At 38.4% G+C, this 21,049-nt stretch overlaps 1 protein-coding gene across 2 annotated transcripts in view; it reads right to left on the bottom strand.

The window, feature by feature from the left end:
- Positions 1-17,746: 17,746 nt before the first annotated feature.
- Positions 17,747-21,049, bottom strand: part of TNFSF4 (TNF superfamily member 4) — a 44,948-nt gene continuing 41,645 nt past the window's right edge. For both annotated transcript variants that reach the window (XM_033428095.2, XM_004269768.3), the window contains one exon: positions 17,747-20,992. In XM_033428095.2, the coding sequence (XP_033283986.2) occupies positions 20,643-20,992 (350 nt within the window). In that variant the 3' untranslated portion in view covers positions 17,747-20,642. The remainder of the gene's footprint in view (positions 20,993-21,049) is intronic.

Genomic DNA, 21,049 nt, shown 5'->3' with positions numbered 1-21,049 from the left:
GCATGCAGGATCTTTCGTTGTGGCACGCGGGCTCTTCGTTGCAGCACGCAGGCTTGTCTCCAGTTGTGACCTGTGGGTTTTTTCTCTTCTCTACTTATGGCGTGCAGGCTCTAGGGCACATGGGCTCTGTAGTTCTGGCGTGCGGGTTCCAGAGCACATGGGCTCTGTAGTTTGTGGCACATGGACTCTCTAGTTGAGGCACGCGAGCTCAGTAGTTGTGGCATGCAGGGTTAGTTGCCCTGTGGCATGTAGGATCTTAGTTCCCTTGTGGCATGTAGGATCTTAGTTCCCTGACCAGGGATCGAACCCACGTCCCCTGCATTGGAAGGTGGATTCTTTACCACTGGACTACTAGGGAAGTCCCAACATTTTTTTCTTAACAATTAATTTTTTCAGCTTTTGTTTTACTTCATTTCTGCTAGTTTTCTTAGGACTTTTAATGTGTTTTTTTCCCCTATATAATCAAGGTAAATGTTTTATTTGTTTATTTGCTCTTTATTTTTTTTAACAGTGACAGCATTGACAACTATGAATTGACCTCTGAGTATTTCTGTGACTCCATCCCCAAGACTTTCTGTATTACGAAGATTTCTAATTTTTGTTATTTACTCCAAGGTCTGTTATTAAGTAATTGGCTTATGTCTTATTTTAGTGGTTATATTGGAGATTTTTAAACATTTTCCATATGGTATTCCTGTTATTCATTTGAATTCTTACATCAATAAAAGTAATAGCAATAAAGTATTACTAATAACTATTTCTCACCTTATTATACTGTGACCAGAGAATATAACCTGGAGAATTTCTTCTATTGTTAATTTATTCAGATCCAAGGAAACTAATTCTACTCATTAAGAAATTCCTTGTGCTTGTTTTCTATTTTCCCTGAGAGAATTTTGGAGAAGCAAAAGTCTTGTTTGTATTTTCTGATGTCCTCAGTATATGTTCTCAAACTTATGTAGACACCTAAAGGTGAACAAAGTATGCAGATATCTGAAGCCATGAGCCTCCTAGATGTCACTCGAAGTGTAAAATCTAAAACTTCTCTGTAGCAAATGAAAGGGAAACTCTCCTTTCAATGAGCCGGATTCCTAGCATAATCTTCTCTCTCAATTTCAAAGTTTCCCATGTCACTCATACATCCAGACATTTCCCATTGAGTTTGTGTGGTATACTCTCTCTTTATGTCATTACTCATTCCTTAAGTATCTACTCCGCTGACCAAATCATTCCAGCAGAGTGATTTATGCCACCATTTCTCCCTGGCACATGCCATTTTGCAATTTCTTGTTTGCAATTATAAATCTTCTACATGGGGAGGAAGTAGTATATTTTATTTATTTCAGCATCCCCAGGGCCTAACTCGCTACTCACTGCACGTATGTTTGCTGAATTTAGTTTGATTTTGAAAGAATTTTATCTTTAACAAAACATTTACCTGTCCTTTATTTCTATAACAAGATGTTAGAAAGAGATACATGCCCCTTCATCTCCCTCATAAGAGGGGTGTGGGCTTCCACAGGGCCACTGAAAGAGCTTAACATGTGACCTCTATAGGTCATAAGGGTGTGCAGTCTAATGTCCACCCAGAGAATATCAACTCAAACTATGAACCAACTGCTCTGGTGGCAAGGACAGGGGAAGTACTGTTACATTGAGATTAGCCAACACTACTAGAGTTTGTCAGGGCAAGCGATATTGATGGGAACCAGATGTGAGAGCTCATCTCGAGTGCTTGTCCTATACAGCCTCCTAAAGAGGCAGCAGAACGTCAGCAAAAAGTTGGAGATGAAAGCCAGATTACCAGAAACTACAGGAGGCACAAGTAACCATCTAGATTAGGGAAGTGTCTTCTCAGGACAAGGGAACTTGAAGTCTGAGAGACTTGATCTTGGCTTCCAAAGAGCCACCACATGAAAGACTCTGCTTTCAACAGCTGTCATATATAAACTGACTCTATTTGGTTGGTTCAACTGATGCTTTTTCTATCCCTTTTACACTCCCAGACCAGCAGGTTGGGGAAGGATGAGAGTATCGATAGGGAGATGGAGAAGCAGCCAACCACATTCCCCTTCCCTACTAGAAGCTTCCAGGCTGAGACAGGCTGATCCAGGAGTAGGAGGAGATAAGCCATTAAATCACATTTTGATATCTGTTTAATATCTCCTCCTGGATATTCTAATTACTGACTTCAGACTGTGTTTGTTACTTGAAGCAACCCTACCTCCTGAACATAAAAGCCTTCGGATCCACTAGAGTTTTCATAGGAGAATAGGAAAGAGTACCTCCTCTGAAGAAACATTAAAGGGATGGAGGGAGGCAATGAACTCATACTCTGCTTATATCATGAGTTATACATGGTGACTCTACTGCTTCAACTTCATGTGATCCACTCGATAACCAGTGAGGGATGAAGGGCAATTCTAAAGCCAAGACCCACAAATGTTATCAAGAGGCAACAGAATGTCAGCTAGGTCTCTTAGTTGCAAAAACTATCAATAGCTAGTTTAAGCAGAAAAGGAATTTATTATGGGATATTAGGTAGCTCAAGGGTCCAGAGAAATAAACTTATGGCTGAGTTTCCAAAAACTCCTCCCAGAACTTCACCACAGAACAGCACTTTCAACACTGGTCCCAGAACCAAGCCACTGCCACCTGCACCCAGCCCTTTTCCTTACATTATTTACTCCAAAGTTACATGTCTGATTGGTGGAATCTAGATTACATGCCAGCACCATCCTATTCAACAAAGGTGGGAATCATAACAGGAGAACAATCAAAGTATAGAGTCTATTTAAAAGACTTTGGACAGCCACAAATGACAGATGTCCTTATTCTGGTTTATTCTGGCTTCTCATCCTGTTTATTGCACTATGGAGTAATTCTTGACTTTTTTCCAAAGCCTTGAGGAATGTCTAGGTTTTGTAACTCTTCTTGGCAATACAAGTTTTCTGCCTGTTAGGATCCACAAAGATTGCAAGTTGCAGGGCAAGCTGCCTAGCATTTTAATTTTTTCTGCTACTCAATCAGAAATCTTAATATTCATCTACAGCTTACCACATCCATGAAGACGTCTCGGGGAGCTCCAACTTACAATGACTTCTTTTGACAATACTAAGTTTCATGTTGTGGGATTTCCTTAAGTTTTTGTTCATCTTTGTGTTGGGGAACTTGGCTTGTTTTAAGTAACAATTTTGTGTTAGTTATTTTAAACACAAAATTATTCAAGAAAATCATAAGCAGTGTAATTCACTCTTGGCAAACAAATACTTCCAGCCAGGTTTCAGTCTCTCCATAGACACAGACCCCAAGGCAAGTTAACATTTGGCAAATTATTATCTATTCAGAAAGGAAAAAGAGATCATGAAAGTGTGAGTAACAAAAGCTGGGGAAAAAAAGTCAAATTTGCGCAAAGAGTTGACGGTATCAGTGCAATATTTGGCACATGGTGACATTCTCCTCTAAACCCATTACTCAACCTCAAAAGAGCCAGCCCAATCCCTTGGGTTTTGTTTGGTTTAAATCAGAGATGATATTTTCCCTGAAGAAATAACCATCCTTGATTGAATTTTCCTCTAAGCCATGGTATGTGGGAAAAAAGGAGAAGGAGGAAGAGTGAGGAGTGCATATTGATAAAGGCAAATCATAGACAAAAGTGGAAATCTGCTATTTTCTCTTGCTTCTGTGGAACAAAAGGCTACATCATGTGACATCAGGGGGACCAAAAGGACCACCCACCTCTTTCATAGGAGTTACACTCTGACCTCTTTTTACAGGAAAATAGCCCTATTAGAAGAAGCTCATGCAGATAAATCCATAATTTTCATTTTGGTATGAATTCATTCATTCATTCACTAGTCACCACACATTTACTGACTGGCTGTAAGGTACCAGGATTGCAGTAGATATTAGAGATAAAACTGTAGACATGACACAGTTCTTGCTATCACTGACCCTAAGACCTAGTAAAGGAAGCAGGTAAGCAATTTATCAATTACAGTTGATACCAGACAGGATAGAAGGTATAGGATTTAATGGAAATGGGTAGGAAGGATAACTGCTTAGACTTACAATGAAAAGGAAGCTTTCCTGGAATAAGTGATAATTAAGACTAGAATGAAGAGTAGACATTAAACTAGTCAAAGGGAGGGAAGAAAGCATTTTAGGCAGAGAGATTAGAAAACAGGCTTAAGGAACTGAAACTAATTTGTTATGCTTTAGATATAGGTCTTCGAGGGTTGAGGACAAAAGTGGGTAGAATATGAGGCTGAAGAGATAGATACCAGACCTTAAGCCACGAATATCATTTAGAAATTATGTATGGATGTGAGAAATGGCAGTCACCAAAACACCATTTAAATAAGATAGTGGATTATTTTTCTCTCATGTAAAACAAATCCAGAAGTAGACAGTCCAAACTATTTCCATGATGGAGGAACCATCAAAGATTTCAGCTCATTCTTACTTTCAGTTCTGCCATCTTTATGGCAGGACCCCTCTCCACAAGACCATTTCAAGGTCTCACGATGGCCACTTCAGCTTGAGCCACTATTTCTTTCAGTCAAGGAGATGGAAGGAGAGAGAAAAAGCAACAGGTTACAGTCCCCCTGAGTTAGTTTCCTTTTGGTGGAACTTTTCGAGATGCCACACTTGACATTTTGGCTTATATCTCACTGGCCAGAATTTAGTCATACAACCACTCCTATCTGTAAGGAGTGCTTGGAAATGTAGTTTCTTAGTTGAGCACAATTGCTCTCCCTAACAAAATCAAGGTTCTGTTAGTAAGGAAGAAGGAGAAAACAATATTAAAGGGAACTAGTAGTCTTTGCTATGTCATTCCATGTTAATTCTACCTTGAGGGCAATGGAGACTCATCCAAGAGTTTCAAGCCAAGAAGTGACCTGGTCAAAGTTGTATTTTCAAAAGGACCTCTTACATGCGGGGTAGAGACAGGATTGGAGGAGACTTGATTGGTGGCAAGGGGACCTATTAGGAGGATGTTGAATAAAACCAGGCAATAGGTGATGGTGGCCTAAAAGTGTGATTTGATAAGTATAGAATGTGAGACCAGAAGGAAAACCAGGAGCATAAAAGAGTAAAGACAAGGATCTTGTTGGCATCAAAGACAAATCTCACCCACTTACCATTGTATTTGATATGGCTCATCCCCACTCAGTCTCATTTTCTGGGCAAAGCAAGCCAACGTTGCATTTAACTCAGCTCTTTGGATGTCACTCTACAACTGAGGTAATCAGAGTGCTTGTCCCATGAGTTTTTAAATGTTATAAAACCATTCATATTACATATGCACATCCATTTATATAATTTTATATAAATTCATAAATAAGACTTCACAAATCCTATTGGTTTTGATGAAATATTTGATGCATGCAAAATAATATGTACATTATGGAACACAGTAATAAAACACTCATTACCCCCTATCCAACTTAAGAATCAGAATGTTAGCAATACTTCCTCATGTTTAAAAGCCCTCACCCACAGAGAGTCAAAATATCCATGCTTTTTGGCCACCTATGACCATGCTCTTTATATATAGAGAGAGGTGACAGCAATATGCGACCTCAGTGGCCTTATATTTTCCCCAGTGACATAAGTTACCCTAAAGCCATAACAATAATAGCTAATATGTAATCAGTGCTTATTATATGCCAGGCACTCTTCTAAATGTTTTACATACATGAAATAACTTAATCTCCTCAATGATTCTGTGAAGTAACTATTACTCTCCTCCTTATTTTACAGATGAACAAACTGAGGCATAGAGTAGTCTAGTATTTTGCCCAAGCTCACACAGCTAATGAATGGTAAAACCAAGATTCAAAGAGGTCATCTGGCTTTCACATCTGTTTCTAGCCACCATACTATCCCATTGCCTGTAGATGTATGACAACACTGATGGTAGTGGTGCTGGTGGCAGTGCTGGTGGTACCTTTTCCCCTTAAATATGGCTGGTCCTCTAGTAGAATGTTAGATTCAGAAGTTTTAGAGATTATACTGACAGATTTATCCATCCCATAGATTTAGAACTTCTTGACAATAAGAATTAGGACAAGAAATTACAGATCTAAGGCCCAGGGTTGCGACGTGTGTGGCAGACTTTATTCCGGAACCCAAGGGTCTTACCTTAAGTACATCTCTTATTCTAGCACACCAGACTGGCTAGGTTACAAAGGACACCTTAACTGTTGACTTGCAAATAAAGCATAGGTAATGAATTAAACCAGACAAGTCAGTGGTGAAGTTTTCATCTCTCTCCTTGATCACTACTGCAAGGAATCTAGAGACTTTTTTGTTTGTAAAAACTCCAAGTGAGTCATTTATAATCTCTTTTGAGCAGAGATGTGGAGTCTAAGGTCTCTTTGGCGTAGTGGTGAATAAGGTTATACTCCAGGCGCCTAAAACAGTGCATGGCAAGATATAAGCTCCATGAAAATTAGTTGTTAACATCATAACCATGATTCTATGATTTTAAAGTAGGAAAAGCCCCTTGGAAAATAATTGATTTGAAGACCCCACTGCTCTTTGTATGCAAGACTTTTTAAATTGTTGTATAACATATTTAGACTTCTGAAGAATAATGTTTGTAGTACTGCCATATTGCTTGACTTAACCTGTACAACGATATTAGAAAGTACACAAAAGCAAGTGTCACCAAATTACAGAAGTGATGTAAAGCTTACATTTGACCACTTGTATTTTTAATACAAATATAAACAGGATTATTCCCCACCAATACGCATTAATCCCAGCATAGTTAGGAACCAGACCAACAGTTTTACAAGTTTCAAGCTATGTCTAGAGGTACAACAGGTGTAAAAAATGATAAAGGTAGATTTACGATCTGATTCCTTGATGCTCTGAGATTTTAAATATGGCTCTGTGAGTTGTTCTATATATAGTCAATTTCTTATTCTCTCCAACTGTTTTAGCTGAGCAATCCTAGTTACTGAAAAAAAAAAAATCCTAGACTCTCAATAACTTAAAGCAGTGGAAATTGCTTGTGTATGTAGGCCAAAAAGGTGTTTCTGATTGATAACGAGAGACAGGAAAGAGACTATTTCATGCAGTCAGTTACAGACCCAGGCTGAAGAAGGCTTCAAAGTTTCGCTGGAGATCAATATCCAGCCAGTATATAGGAGAAGAGCATAGAGTATTGCAAGTAGGAGGCAGAGAGAAAAGGAAACAGTTTTGTCAATTAGCTAGTAGTCTCTGCTATTGTAAACCTTAGTTTTCTCATCTGTAAAATTATAAGTCTGCCTTTTTTAAAACTTTCTTAAGCCCATAGAAGTTTCAATAATAAAATAAAAACCATCAGGCCTACTACTTCATACAAATCATAAAGTCTGCACCATTTGCTAATGATGCAAAATATTCCATTTATCTTATTCATCTTTCTTGCAAACCCACAAAATTTTCTCTCTACTTCTTTTAGAGGCTCTTATGTCTTTGGTTTCTGTTAAATAAGACTCTACAAGTAGTGACTAAAGATTATTAAATATCTTGAAAATGTCAAGAACTGAACTGTGCTTAGTGCTCCATTTCACCCTCACAACAATCCAGTGAGATATGTTTCATTATCCCTATTTGTACAGTGGTGGAGCAGGGAAGGCAATGAATAGGGGACCTACAATTAAGTAATTAGCCAAAGGACACAGCTGATAAGTGATGGTAAAATCCCAACTTGAAGTCAAGCCTCCTTTGATTCCAAATATTGGGTTTATACCAATCATATTATTCTACTTCCTTTCTATATCTCTCAGATTCTCCAGAACACCTACAGTGTCAGGCACCTAGTGAAAGAAACTGAACAAATACTTGTTCAAATAAATTGAATTGAAATAATAATAAACCTCTATTTAAACCTCAAGTTTAATAAACCTCTATTGTAAATCTTTGTTTTTGAAGGACATTTATATTGTCCCTTCCTTGATTGTCTTCTCCATGCCTGCTTTATTTTTGCTTTTCCTTCACTGCATTCCCTTCCCTTTCTTGATGGTCCCAAGGGCCATCTCAGCCCTCCTAAGAAGGAAGCTTTTATTTAGGAAATTATAGCATACATTGTGCTGCCTGCCACTTAGCCACTTGAGAATTTCTGGCAAAAGTCTTATGAAGAGCATGACTTACTGCAATTTGAGAGAGTTTCCTGTCTATTTAACTTTATGGGAAGAACATTAATTCAATGGAATGTGGATCTAGACTCAACTGTCTGCTCATCTAGACTTAGCTTGGGATACTATTTTTTCTCCAGTCTCCTTAGCTAGATATTTATTCCTCTTCCAGCAAGACTCCTGTTGCATGCCAAATGAGATATGTTTTCAACTAACACTAAATTAACAGGGAAGTCAGCCAAGCCAGAAGAAAGTCATGCTTTTTTTTCTCGTCTAAGAGCAACTGGCAGAAGTCTCCTCTTACAAGTATCTTCAGTGCTTGTAAGCACGTGGCTAGGCTACAGACTCAGAATGAATTCTACAGCTATAAAGAAGGTGTGGGCAGGTGATTAACAAAGGTGGGATTACTTTTTTGTGGGTAATTATGGTTTATGAGGCTTGTCTAACAAATTATACCCATAGGAACAAACTACCTTCAGAAAACAATAAAAGTATGGGTCTTTAGGGAGCTATTTCCATACTACCAATCTAAACAACAACAAATAACTAGAGGGCAGGACCTTGGCTTATAGAAGGAACATTTCACTATTTAGTGAGCAGACATTATTAATGAAGATACTCTATCCTTCACAACACTTTGGAAAAAAGAAATGTGGACCCAGTATGAGAATTTTATTAGTAATACCCATGTTTTATCTCTGTACCTGCTAAGTTTGAGATAAATCATTTATTTATTCACAAAAAATTATTCACTGGCCAACCTTATATGCTTAGCACTGTGTCAGGTATAGAAATTCATCACTGTAGTGCCTGAGAAAAAGACTTGCTTCAAATCACCATAATAAAATTTTTTTAAATGTATCATAAAAGAATTTTATAATGTATAATGGGAATTCAAAGAAAGGAAAAGATTTCTTCTTCCTAGTGGAATCAAAGGAGGACTTAAAGGGGAGTTTTCTTTGAGCTAATCCTTAAATGATGATTGTACATTAATTTTATTCCACATTATACACAACACAGTTTCAGAATAGCTGTACTAATATGACTACCATCTATATGGTTACTAAGAACAGTTTAAAACATATTTTTAATATACCCTCCCCATCTCCGTTACACACTTTAAAGTTATATTATGTTGTCAGAGGATGTAGCCATTATATACTATAATCTCTTCCTTCCAAGTCTTATCTTTATGAAAACTAGGTGTTTCATGATCACCGCCAAGTTCTTAGGTCAATGTCTATCTATTTATTATAGCTCATTTTCTAATAGATTCTTCAGGAAGGGTTTATGGGAACAATATTTCCTGAGTTCTTAAAAGTTGAAAGCAATTTATCTATACCCGTTATATCTGAATGTTATTTTTGCTGGATATAAAATTTTTATCTTGTATTTTCTTTCCTTGAGTATTTTAAATGTTTTCCATTTCTTCTGGCTGTTTGTGTAAGTGTTTGTGGTAGGCTGCATAATGCCTCCCCCAGCCCCCATCAAAGATACCCATATCCTAATACCTGGAGACTGTGTGTGTTACCTTCTATGGCAAAGGGGATTTTACAGATGTGATTTAGAGTCCTGAGATAGGGAGGTTACCCTGGATTATCCAGATGGACCCTAAATGCAATCACAAATATCCTTATGAGAGAGAAGCAGAGGTAGATTTGACTACAGAAAAGAAAGAAGGCAAAGTGTTGATTGAAGCAAGGAGAGAAAATGTGAGGTGAGGCAGGGCTATTGACCAAGGAATGAGAATGGTCTCTAGAAGCTGGAAAACACAAAGAAATGGATTCTCCCTGAGAACCTCCAGAAGGAGCCAGCCCTGCTGACATCTTGATCTTAGCCCTGTAAGATTCATTTCAGACTGTCGTCTCTAGAACTGTAAGAGAACAAGTTTCGGTTGCTTTAAACCCATTAGTTTCTGGTAATCTTTTACAGTAGAAATAGGAAACTAATAGAGTGTTGGTCTCAAAGAGTCTGGTGATAACATTTTTGCCAAGGTGCCTATTAAATGATTTCCCTTTTTTTTAAATTCAGTAATTTCACTATGTCTTGGTATTGGTCATTGAGGGTCAGTATTCCCATGCATGCAATATGTGGTTTCAAATCTTTTTGATTTCAGAACAGTTTTTTAAACTATAGTTTTTAGCACTTTTTCTGTTTTTTTTTAAATTGGTTTTCTTCTTCAAGGACTCCTGTTATCTTATATATTGGTACTTCCTTGCCTCTTCTCCATGCTATCACTTTCTCTTGAACACTAGACCCAGGAAGACAAGCTGGAATCCACATCTGTCATTGGATACCACCAACTTTAAGGACACTGGTAATCTGCAGGAGAAATTAGATCCCTTTACCACAGAGCTGCACAAGTATATGGTCCAGGACTTGGAGAAGCTGAGGAAGGAGATCTGGAAGGAGGTAGATAAGCTGTGAGTTCGGGTGTTGCCTCACAGTAACATGGTGACCTGGCAGATCAGCACCAATGGGTGTCAGTTGCCACAATGTCTCCAACCTCTCAAGTATAAAAATGGCTGCTCCTTCATTTCCACCTTCTAAATTTCATGCAAACTTCTCCCTGTACAGGGGAAAGAATCCTAGGAATTATACTTCAACCTTAGCTAACTTGTACTAATATGAACCCACCACAGTTCACCCCTGTCAACATAGTATCTTTTAATCATACTTAACTTCCAAATAAAGACAATAGCAAAATGATGCTTCTACCAATGATACAGCTATCCCTTGTGCAACCAAAAACATGTTAACTCTCTCCCACAAATAAGATACAAAGTTCACTTATCCATCTTTGGATGATGTTCTATTCCTCTTCCAGCTGAGTCACACTAAGATGTAAAGTTAACACCATGAACACATGTTATAGTAGATGTGACAGAGGAACAGGAAAGTGGAAGGAAAACAGTGGTTAATATGTGCATAAATATGGTCATATCAAAATAAGGAAAAATACTCATAACTATTATAGTTCTCATTTCCAAAGTTGGTCACATGGTCATAGATGTGACTAATTTTTTAACTTCCTTTTTCCACCATTCACTCCCACCTCATTGGCCCCTGCTAACATGTTTTGCTTCATACAGCTGGTTTCTTCAAATTTTCAGATCTTGAGTTAAATGGCATCTCCTCAACAAGGTCTCTCCCCAATTTAAAGTAAATAACCCCACTATTTTTTTTTTCTCTTAGCACTCTCATCTTCTCTTCATTTTTTGTTTGTTGTTTCTTATTTTTTCATGACTCTCAAAACAACAGTAGTTTTAATGAATGAGGAAATGAATTCCTCACCACTAAATCTACCACTCACATCCTACCAATCAACAGGTCCTATTAGGTTTTTGTTCCTGATATCTTTCAGATCCATTCCTTTCTTTATAGTCATCAACACTCAGTTTCTTACTGATATCCTGATATCTTATCTGGTATCTAGCTTCTCCTCACTCCAGTTAATACTATGCACTACCCTCAATACTTCGTGGAAAGAAATGATTCTGTGTTTGTCTTTATATTTTGAGTACCTAGCATAGTAGGCACACAGTAACACAAAGTAGGAATTCAATAATTATCTGTGGATGAATGGATAAAATGTCATCAATCATATAAGGAATGCTATACAAGAAATCTACTAACTCTGTCTCTGGTCTCCTTATCTTATGAATTCAACACTCTAAAAATGAAAATTCAGAGACAAAATTATTTTGAACTTTCAAATATCTGCTCTTCCAAAAATACTATGTATTTGACCTCTAATAAAATGTTTTAACTGTAAATGAAATGAGAATTTTTATTACTCACCTAAAAAAAGTGTGTTTGCATCAATTTTTAAGAGATTAAAATAGTATTAACATGATTAAGGGGATAGAAATAGTTTTAATGAAAAATATACAAATAATGTGGTACATTATATCAATGTTTTTATTGCTCGATAATATTCTATAATGCATCTGGGTAATGCATGTGTGCTAGGAGAGGGATGGACAATAGACATAACAGCAGCAAGTATTGGGGGTTTGAGAGTAAAAGATCAATAATAATGGCTCATTTTCATTTCTCATGAGGAAAAAAGGTATCACTAAGTGCCAAGTACAATGCCTGACATATAGTAGGAGTAGAATATATTTATGTTGACTGTCTGACTATTGCTTATTTATAATAGTGAATGAGATTTTTATAAATTAAAAGGTTCAAGTTGTCTTAAGGAATTGTCATAGGATTATAGAATGTTAACTCTTAAAATGGATTATACCGGGAGGATACAGATTGTAATATCTTAAAAATCACTAAGATGATATATGTCCTTACTAATAAATAGTACATCCTAAATAAAAGTAAAGAGCTGGGCTGAAATGACCTTTAGAAATTATTTCCTGCTTATATTTCTACAATATAGATTGCTTTTTTGATTACTGTTCTGTTAACCTCAGACCTCAAAAACCAAAGGTCAAGACTGAATAAATCAGGAGGAAAATAAAGGTCTTTTATATCCATTAGCAATAAAGAGAATGTATATGAACATAAAAGTATTTTCTCAACCTTGGCATGACTCCAAGGAAATCCAAATGCTAAAAGTCTGTTTCAGCTCCCAGATTCCTCTGCTCCCTCCCACAGACAGACCACAGGAAGATGAACAAAGTCAATGAGTTCCATTAAACAAAATGCTGGTCAACGCCCATGTTTAACCACACCCCATGTACAGTGGCTCCAGAGTTCTGAAGGGCTGTAGCAGAATGATAGAATACCCTGGAAGCTCAACATTCTCTGCCTAAGGCAACTCCCTGCTTGCTTCTGGATTGAATGCTACCCTAGTTGTCCCCCAGGCATCAGTCAGAACTAAAGGACCTTACATCCCATGCCCTCAAGATTGGCATGAACCATCTGACCAGTTTTTATTGGGGGGAGTGGTAATAGTAAAGCATTAATAGGCTTCATGTGTCAGCTCTCCTAAGTAATATATACATTTAAATTTTAACAATATCCTTCCATGTCTTGATCCCATGGATTATGGATTGAATGAGTGGCTATAAGAGTCACCATGACTAATTACTAGGGATGTTCTTGGGGAAGTCCCAGGCTACCCACATACTCTGTGAGGGAGGCTATTGCAGGGGAAAAGTATAGATAGATAGATGATAGATAGATAGATAGATAGATAGATAGATGATAGATAGGTGATAGATAAGATAGATGATGATGATGATAGATAGATGGGTGATAGATAGACAGATGATAGATAGGTGATAGATTAGATGATAATGATGATAGATAGATAGACAGATAGACAGATGATAGGCAATTCCAAAGCACTGCCAAAAACTAAATTTTAGAAACAGGATATATTTAAGTCGCAAACAAATAAATGTGCACAGTGGTTGAAATCTTCAGGGATTATTCTTTAGTGCTCACAACATCTCTCAGGTTGATATCTGAAAATACTACTTTTTAAAAAATATATAATTAGGGCTTCCCTGGTGGCGCAGTGGTTGAGAGTCCGCCTGCCAATGCAGGGGACACGGGTTCGTGCCCCAGTCTGGGAAGATCCCACATGCCATGGAGCGGCTGGGCCCGTGAGCCATGGCCGCTGAGCCTGCGTGTCCGGAGCCTGTGCTCCGCAACAGGAGAGGCCACGGCAGTGAGAGGCCCACGTACCGCAAAAAAAAAAAAAATATATATATATATATATATAAAATTAATATTTTAAAAACCACCCACTGTGGTCTTCATTAAACATTAATTCTGAATTTAATAAGAAGTTCTCTGTATACCTTTTGCCAAAAGTATTAAAAACTTTTATGACATTTCCTTTTCTTATTTTCTTCTAGTAGAAGTAATTGAAAGCTTTTGTTCAACTGACAGAGAACAGTACTCCTATGAATTGGGTCAAAATGAAAAGTGATATTGACAAGAACTTAGGCTGTGCCCCCAAATCATGATAAATTCTCTCTATTCAAAAACTTTGATTGTCTCCCTTTGCAGGATATGATCTAAAATTCTTAGCTATGTATTTAATGCCTCCAATATTTTATCCTCAAACTACTCATTAATCCTTACCTCCAACTGTGACCAAACACAGATTTCTGTCCTGGAAAACAGAATATGCTCAAATAAAGGAATGAGAGAATGAGTGTCATAACCACAATGGAAGTTCCTTGTCCCCAGAAAACACCATGAAAATTTCCACCTCTAGGCATTTGCACACACTGTTCTCCCCCTGCTATGTTCTCCTTTCCTCTTCTCCAATCTAAATTCTGCAAGGCTCTTCCATTTGCTTTAGTGATTTCCCCATCACTAAACCAGATAAATTCCATTATTCACTTGGTACTCACTTCCTGCCTTGTGGAGTGACTTCTGTAAATTAATAATTATTAAGTAATATTCCATTGTATATGTGTGCCACATCTTCTTTACCCATTCATCTGTTGATGGACCCTCAGGTTGCTTCCATGTCCTGGCTTTGTAAATAGAGCTGCAATGAACATTGTGGTACATGACACTTTTGGAATTATGGTTTTCTCAGGGTATATGCCCAGTAGTGGGATTGCTGGGTCATATGGCAGTTCTATTTTTAGTTTTTTAAGGAACCTCCATACTGTTCTTCATAGTGGCTGTATCAATTTACATTCCCACTAACAGTGCAAGAGGGTTCCCTTTTCTCCACACCTTCTCCAGCATTTATTGTTCGTAGATTTTCTGATGATGGCCATTCTGACTGGTGTGAGGCAATACCTCATTGTAGTTTTGATTTGCATTTCTCTAATGATTAATGATGTTGAGCATGCTTTCACGTGTTTGTTGGCCATCTGTATATCTTCTTTGGAGAAATGTCTATTTAGGTCTTCCGCCCATTTTTGGATTGGGTTGTTTGTTTTTCTGATATTGAGATGCATGAGCTGCTTGTAAATTTTGGAGATTAATCCTTTGTCAGTTGCTTCATTTGCAAATATTTTCTCCCATTCTGAGGGTTGTCTTTTCATCTTGTTTATGGTTTCCTTTGCTGTGCAAAAGCTTTTAAGTTTCACTAGGTTCCATTTGTTTATTTTTGTTTTTATTTCCATTTCTCTAGGAGGTGGGTCAAAAAGGATCTTGCTGTGATTTATGTCATAGAGTGTTCTGCCTATGTTTTCCTCTAAGAGTTTGATAGTATCTGGCCTTACATTTTGGTCTTTAATCCATTTTGAGTTTATTTTTGTGTATGGTGTTGTCTGTCATACAGAGTGAAGTAAGTCAGAAAGAGAAAAATAAATACCGTATGCTAACACATATTTATGGAATCTAAAAAAAAAATGGTCATGAAGAACCTAGGGGCAGGATGGGAATAAAGACTCAGACCTACTAGAGAATGGACTTGAGGACACGGGGAGGGGGAAGGGTAAACTGGGACAAAGTGAGAGAATGGCATGGACATATATACACTACCAAATGTAAAATAGATAGCTCGTGGGAAGCAGCTGCATAGCACAGGGAGATCAGCTCGGTGCTTTGTGACCACCTAGAGGGGTGGGATAGGGAGGGTGGGAGGGAGGGAGACGCAAGAGGGAAGAGATATGGGGATATATGTATATGTATAGCTGATTCACTTTGTTATAAAGCAGAAACTAACACACCATTGTAAAGCAATTATACTCCAATAAAGATGTTTAAAAAAATACAAAAAAAGGTAAAGAAACCAACAGAAAAAATAAAAATAATAATTATTGAGTATTGAGAACAACTATGTTCCAGGCAATATGTTAGGTACTCTTATGCTCACAATAACCCAGAAGGTATGTGTTAATATCCCCTCTTTACAGATAAAGAAAGTAAGATTCAGAGAGGTTTAAAAAAAAGAAAAATTTGTCAAGGTCACCGAGCTAGAGAATGACAGAGTCAGGATTTAAAACTAGGTTCCAAACATCATGAGCTTTTCACCGTAGCACTCTGCTTCATTTTTTCCATTCATCTCATTCATTTATTGAACTAGAGTGTATCATTTTCTTAATCCAATGAGAACTCACTGAGGCATGTAGGCCTGGTGAGAGGTTATCTCTATAGTCTAAAGAAGAGTTAATGAGGAGAAGCCATAGCCCACAGGCTCATGGGTGGGGACTGGGAAAAGGAGGAAAACAGGATGACACTGGGGCTTCTGGCTTCAGCAATGATTATGATGTCTTTAAACAACATCATGAATCAGGAGGAGGGGCAGGCTTGGTGAGGGGGGAGGACATACTTTTGTGAGCATCCTGAGTAAAGTGCCCATTACTTCCACATGGAGTTTCCCAGAGGCAGGGTAGCAGTGGTTAAAAGCATGGTTTTTGGTGTCAACTATCCCTGGTCTTGATTCTGAGCTCCACCACTTATAAGCTGCATGTCTTTGGGCAAATTGCTTTACCCCTTAGAATTTCCATTTTTCATACATAAAACAGGAATAATAATATCTACCGCAAAGAGCTGTTAGGAAGATAGAATTAAACAATTCATATAAAATGGCTAATATGATGTCTGGCCTATTAGTACTCAATGAATGGCATTTATTACTAATTACACAGATGATTACAGTAAGTTTGACTCTGGAGTGCAAGACATCTGAGCTGGAGAATGATTTTAGATATCAGTATATGAGCAGAGGTTGAAGTCATAAGAATCAATGAAATTGGCAAGTGTATGGAACAGAGATCACAACTCAAATGCCCCATGGCCAGGCAGTGAATGAGTGAAGTGAGCTGGTATAGGCACATTTGCACATTGTATGAAACGGGGGGAACTCTGGAGAAATGGAGAGTGCATAGTCCCTCTAAAGAAGGAGGCTGCTACCCTGCTTGAGATGATTCCTGTCATGTCAAAACTGGGCCCAGCATCACCAGATCTCCTGTTTTGTATCGTTTTGTCAAAAGAAGCCAAAAATTCCCCAATGTTTAAGTGTTAGCAACTAAATTCAAACTTAAAAAGCAAATTGAACACATACATAAGCCAGACTGTGGCTTCTTGGATGCCAGACTGTGACCCCCATTGCAGAGAAAGAGGGCTGAGGATGGAGCTCTATAGAGCGTTATTGTAAAAATGATGGGTAGAGAAGGAGGAGGGGTAAAGGAGATGGAGACAGGCAGCGAACAGAGAGGGAAAGAGTGGACCAGAAAGGGGTGAGTTCAGAAAAGTCAGGGAAGAGGAGCATTCAGGAAGGAGAGAGTTAACACCATCACAGGTGGCACAGGGATCACTGTGGCCAGTTTGTGCACACAAACTCATTAAGTGTTAGGACCTCTACTTAAAACTGCAGATGTAATTACTACTAAGGAGAGGGGACATAATACTCAAAGAGACCATCCCACAGTTAGAGACAAGACAAGAAGTCCCAAGGGAAAGGACAACAGTACATAGTAGAATTCTATTTGTATCAGTCTCTTGAACCATGAAGAGCAGCCCTGCGGACTTCCAGTGAATGTCTTTTCAAAAGCAAAGGTGGACTTTGGCAGCTCAAGCATCCCTTGGACACAACTGGGATGGCTGGAATTGGAGGCAGATAGGAAACCAGAAAGTTTACCCTGTCCTCCCCTCATCAGGGAACTAGCTGATCAGAACACGGAAAGGAAGAGAAGGATAAATAAAAACTCTCAACACTCTAACCAGTAGTGAATTCTGAGATCTTTTATTTGTTTCCCTGTAAATATCAATATTATTATTAGCTATATTATTAATGTTAATATTAATACTCTCTGAGAGCCAGGAGAGCACTAAATACAAAACTATGGTTTAAAATAGGGGACCTGCCTGGTATGCTTAAGAACTAATTACAATTTGAATCAAGACTGGAATCCCTTAAGCCATTCCCTAAACAGTCACTAAGTCACTAAGTAACAATTGGCAACTGCCCTCAAAGGAATCACCAAAAAGGCTGAGGAAAAATGTTAGTTTGTAGGAGAAAAAAAAAACTCCATACAGTAAAAGAGAAGATTATACATATTGACTCACAGTAACCAGTACATAGGTATTTACTATGTACATTCACAGTTAGCATTATGAGCATAAGACTCTAAAATGATCATTCAACAAGGGAGGAAAAAAGCAGGATCCAAAAATGGGGAATTAGTTGTCCAAGGTCCCTTGCTAGTTAGTGACTGAGTCAAAATTAGAATTCTAATCTCCTGACTTTTCATTTCCACAAAACTCCACTGTTTTCGGAGAAAGGTTAATTATCCCTTTGAAGGAATGATTTACATAGGACACACATACTTTGACGGGTGGCAGCTGGGGGAGTGAGTCTAGTGGATGGCAGAAATGTCCCTGTGTGGCTGGAGGAGGCCAGCATGGGAAGAGCAGGCCATGTGTACCCACAGGGAGTGGGTGCCTGGGAGGAGGGGCCGTAACACCAAAGACAACCAACCCACAAAACAAGCTTTGGCTTGGAAAGTGTAGTCCAGAAGAAATATCGTCAGAAATTCCAAACTTAAAAAACATAAACATACATTTTCTTAAATATTATCTATATTCATAAACATTTACTTAGAATAAGTAATACTGAATAACTTTGACTTTGAGAACATAGTCAATAACAAAGAAGTACACATGCGCACACACACACGTTTAAACCCTCTGAGTAGTCAAGACGGGTCTCATAGAATATCTTGCTCAGAACAATTCACGTAGGGGAGTTCCCTGGTGGTCCAGTGGTTAGGACTTGGCACTTTCACTGCCCTGGGCCAGGAACTAAGATCCCGCAAGCCGGCTTGGGGAAGGGTGGGGGGCCAATTCATGTAAAGCATTTAGCCTAACGCTTGGTCTACAGCAGGCCCTCCATAGATGTTTACCTAGGATTATAACAATTATGTGAGTACCTGGGCAGCCACTCAGAGTTTGGTTACTCTTACCTTATGCACAGTTTCTTTTATTTAGCTTCTTTTTATTTAGAATTTTGATTTAGCTTCTGCCTATAACAGATTAAAACTGAGTGGTGGGAATATAGTTGGAGACAGACAGGCACTTAATTGGAGATGGAAAATAATTGTATCAAACAGACAAGAAAAAAATCCAAATGTAATTGAGACCATTTAGTGTAGGGCCAAACTGCCTTCCACCTTTCTGGAGACCCTGAAGATATCACTGCAGCACACCACAGTACAACTACTATGATGACCCAGAATCATCCAGAAATATTCTATGATATGTCACACACTCTATTTAAAACTGCAGGGAAACACTTGCTACCATTCTAAAAAGTTTTTATAAAAAAATTCAAATTTGTAAAAGTTTTGACACAGAAAACTTACAAATCATCTGGAAATTAAGAAAAATCACATTTGTCCACAATGCCATAAACCAGATACATTAAGTGGGATATTTAAACTAAACATTAGGTGATCTTATTCTCTTGAAAGCCTTGGTATTGGCTGATTATTGGTCCTTCTAGCCTCAACTATCAATGTGAGATCATATGTGATATTATGGTGTTTCTAGACAGAGATCATTATTTTTCATAAGATGTAATGGCGTCTCAATGTTTTTTTGACATAAAGTTGCAATTGATCATAGAATTGCTTCTTTTTTTTTTTTTGAGACAAGGTGGTCCATGAGTACAAGGTGTGGGGCTGAGTATGTAGCTCAGCATAAGCAGGAGGATGGGCATGTGCTACTTCGCCTCTCTGTGGCAAAGAATGGGATTTCCTTCCCAGACAGTTTAAATTCCCACTGACTGTTACTCTGAGAGGTCCAGTTTCACAGCTCTCCTGAGTGATAAAGATAACCCTCACAATAAATTATCTCACTCTCCCAGTTTAGAAAAATTTCTCTCAGTTTTCCTTAAGTCACTGATTACATTTTTCACAGCATCACATCCCTGAGATGGTTCTTTGAAGGGAAATTTCTATCAAGAACATTTGGAGGCTGGGAAAGCAAAATGGAGGAAAAAGAAAGAAAAAAGCACAGAGTATTCCTTAGCCAGCTATCTTCATCAAGTCCTGACAGCTGTTCACAAGTTGATTTTCCTTTTGAACTCCGCCACATGAGAGAGGTATTTAGGCAATATGCAAACTTCAACCAATTTCATCTTGAAGAGGCACCTTTGGCTGCCAGGGGTCAATCCACCACCTTTGGCAGATTCATAAACCCTCTCCTTGGTCTTCTTCATTTTGACAGTACCAGATGTCAAATATCCAGCACATGGTAGTCAAGTGTCTTTTTCAATAATGAAAGTGTATTACAATAATTTCCTGATCAATAGAAACAACATCCTGAGGAAGAGGCACCTATTTTTCTCACTCTCTTGGAGGTGCCAACAGGCTTGAGGCAATCCTGAGGGATGAGGGCTAGGTGATTTAGAAGATATAAGGATAAATACATAAAGTTAATTGGTACATAAAATAAAGATTTAAATATCCCTGAGTGGGGGAGGGAGTGATCTTCTGGTCACATCTCAAGTGGCCATATATGAGGGCTGAGCTGGGATAACTCCTCCACTCCCAAGGAAGAATCTGTGTCCTGTCCACCCCCAGTTTGGCATTCATGTTGGTGCCTGGCTTAGATGCAGCCATCAGGTCCTCAGTAGACACAGAATCCACCAGGATTTTGATGAATGAGAATCAATTCCCCACCATTCACCTGAATGTCTTCGCAGGAGGCACTGTGAGTGGTCACATTCAGGTAGACTTTGTCCTTGAAAGCCAGATTGGCTACTGTGACAGAGTCAACAGATGTGACCTTGCTCAGGGAGAAGAGGGGTTCTCGACCCTTCCGGTACTGAAGCCTGAGGCTGAGCTCCTGAGAGAAGTAGCCCTTCAGGGAGATGAGATAAAACCCATCACAGTTGATGATGATTGAGTTGTTTTGCACCTTCATGGTTCCATCCTTGTTTGGGGATGTGATGATGAAACCATTCTCATTTTCACACTCTAAAGAGGGTAGGGTAAAAAAAAAAAAAGATTCCTTAGCTCAGCGTTGGGCAACAG

This window comes from Orcinus orca, chromosome 1 (genome assembly GCF_937001465.1).
Source record: "Orcinus orca chromosome 1, mOrcOrc1.1, whole genome shotgun sequence".
Lineage (NCBI taxonomy): Eukaryota > Metazoa > Chordata > Mammalia > Artiodactyla > Delphinidae > Orcinus > Orcinus orca.
Note: the sequence above shows the minus strand (reverse complement) of the source record. Positions and strands in the feature narration are given on the sequence as shown.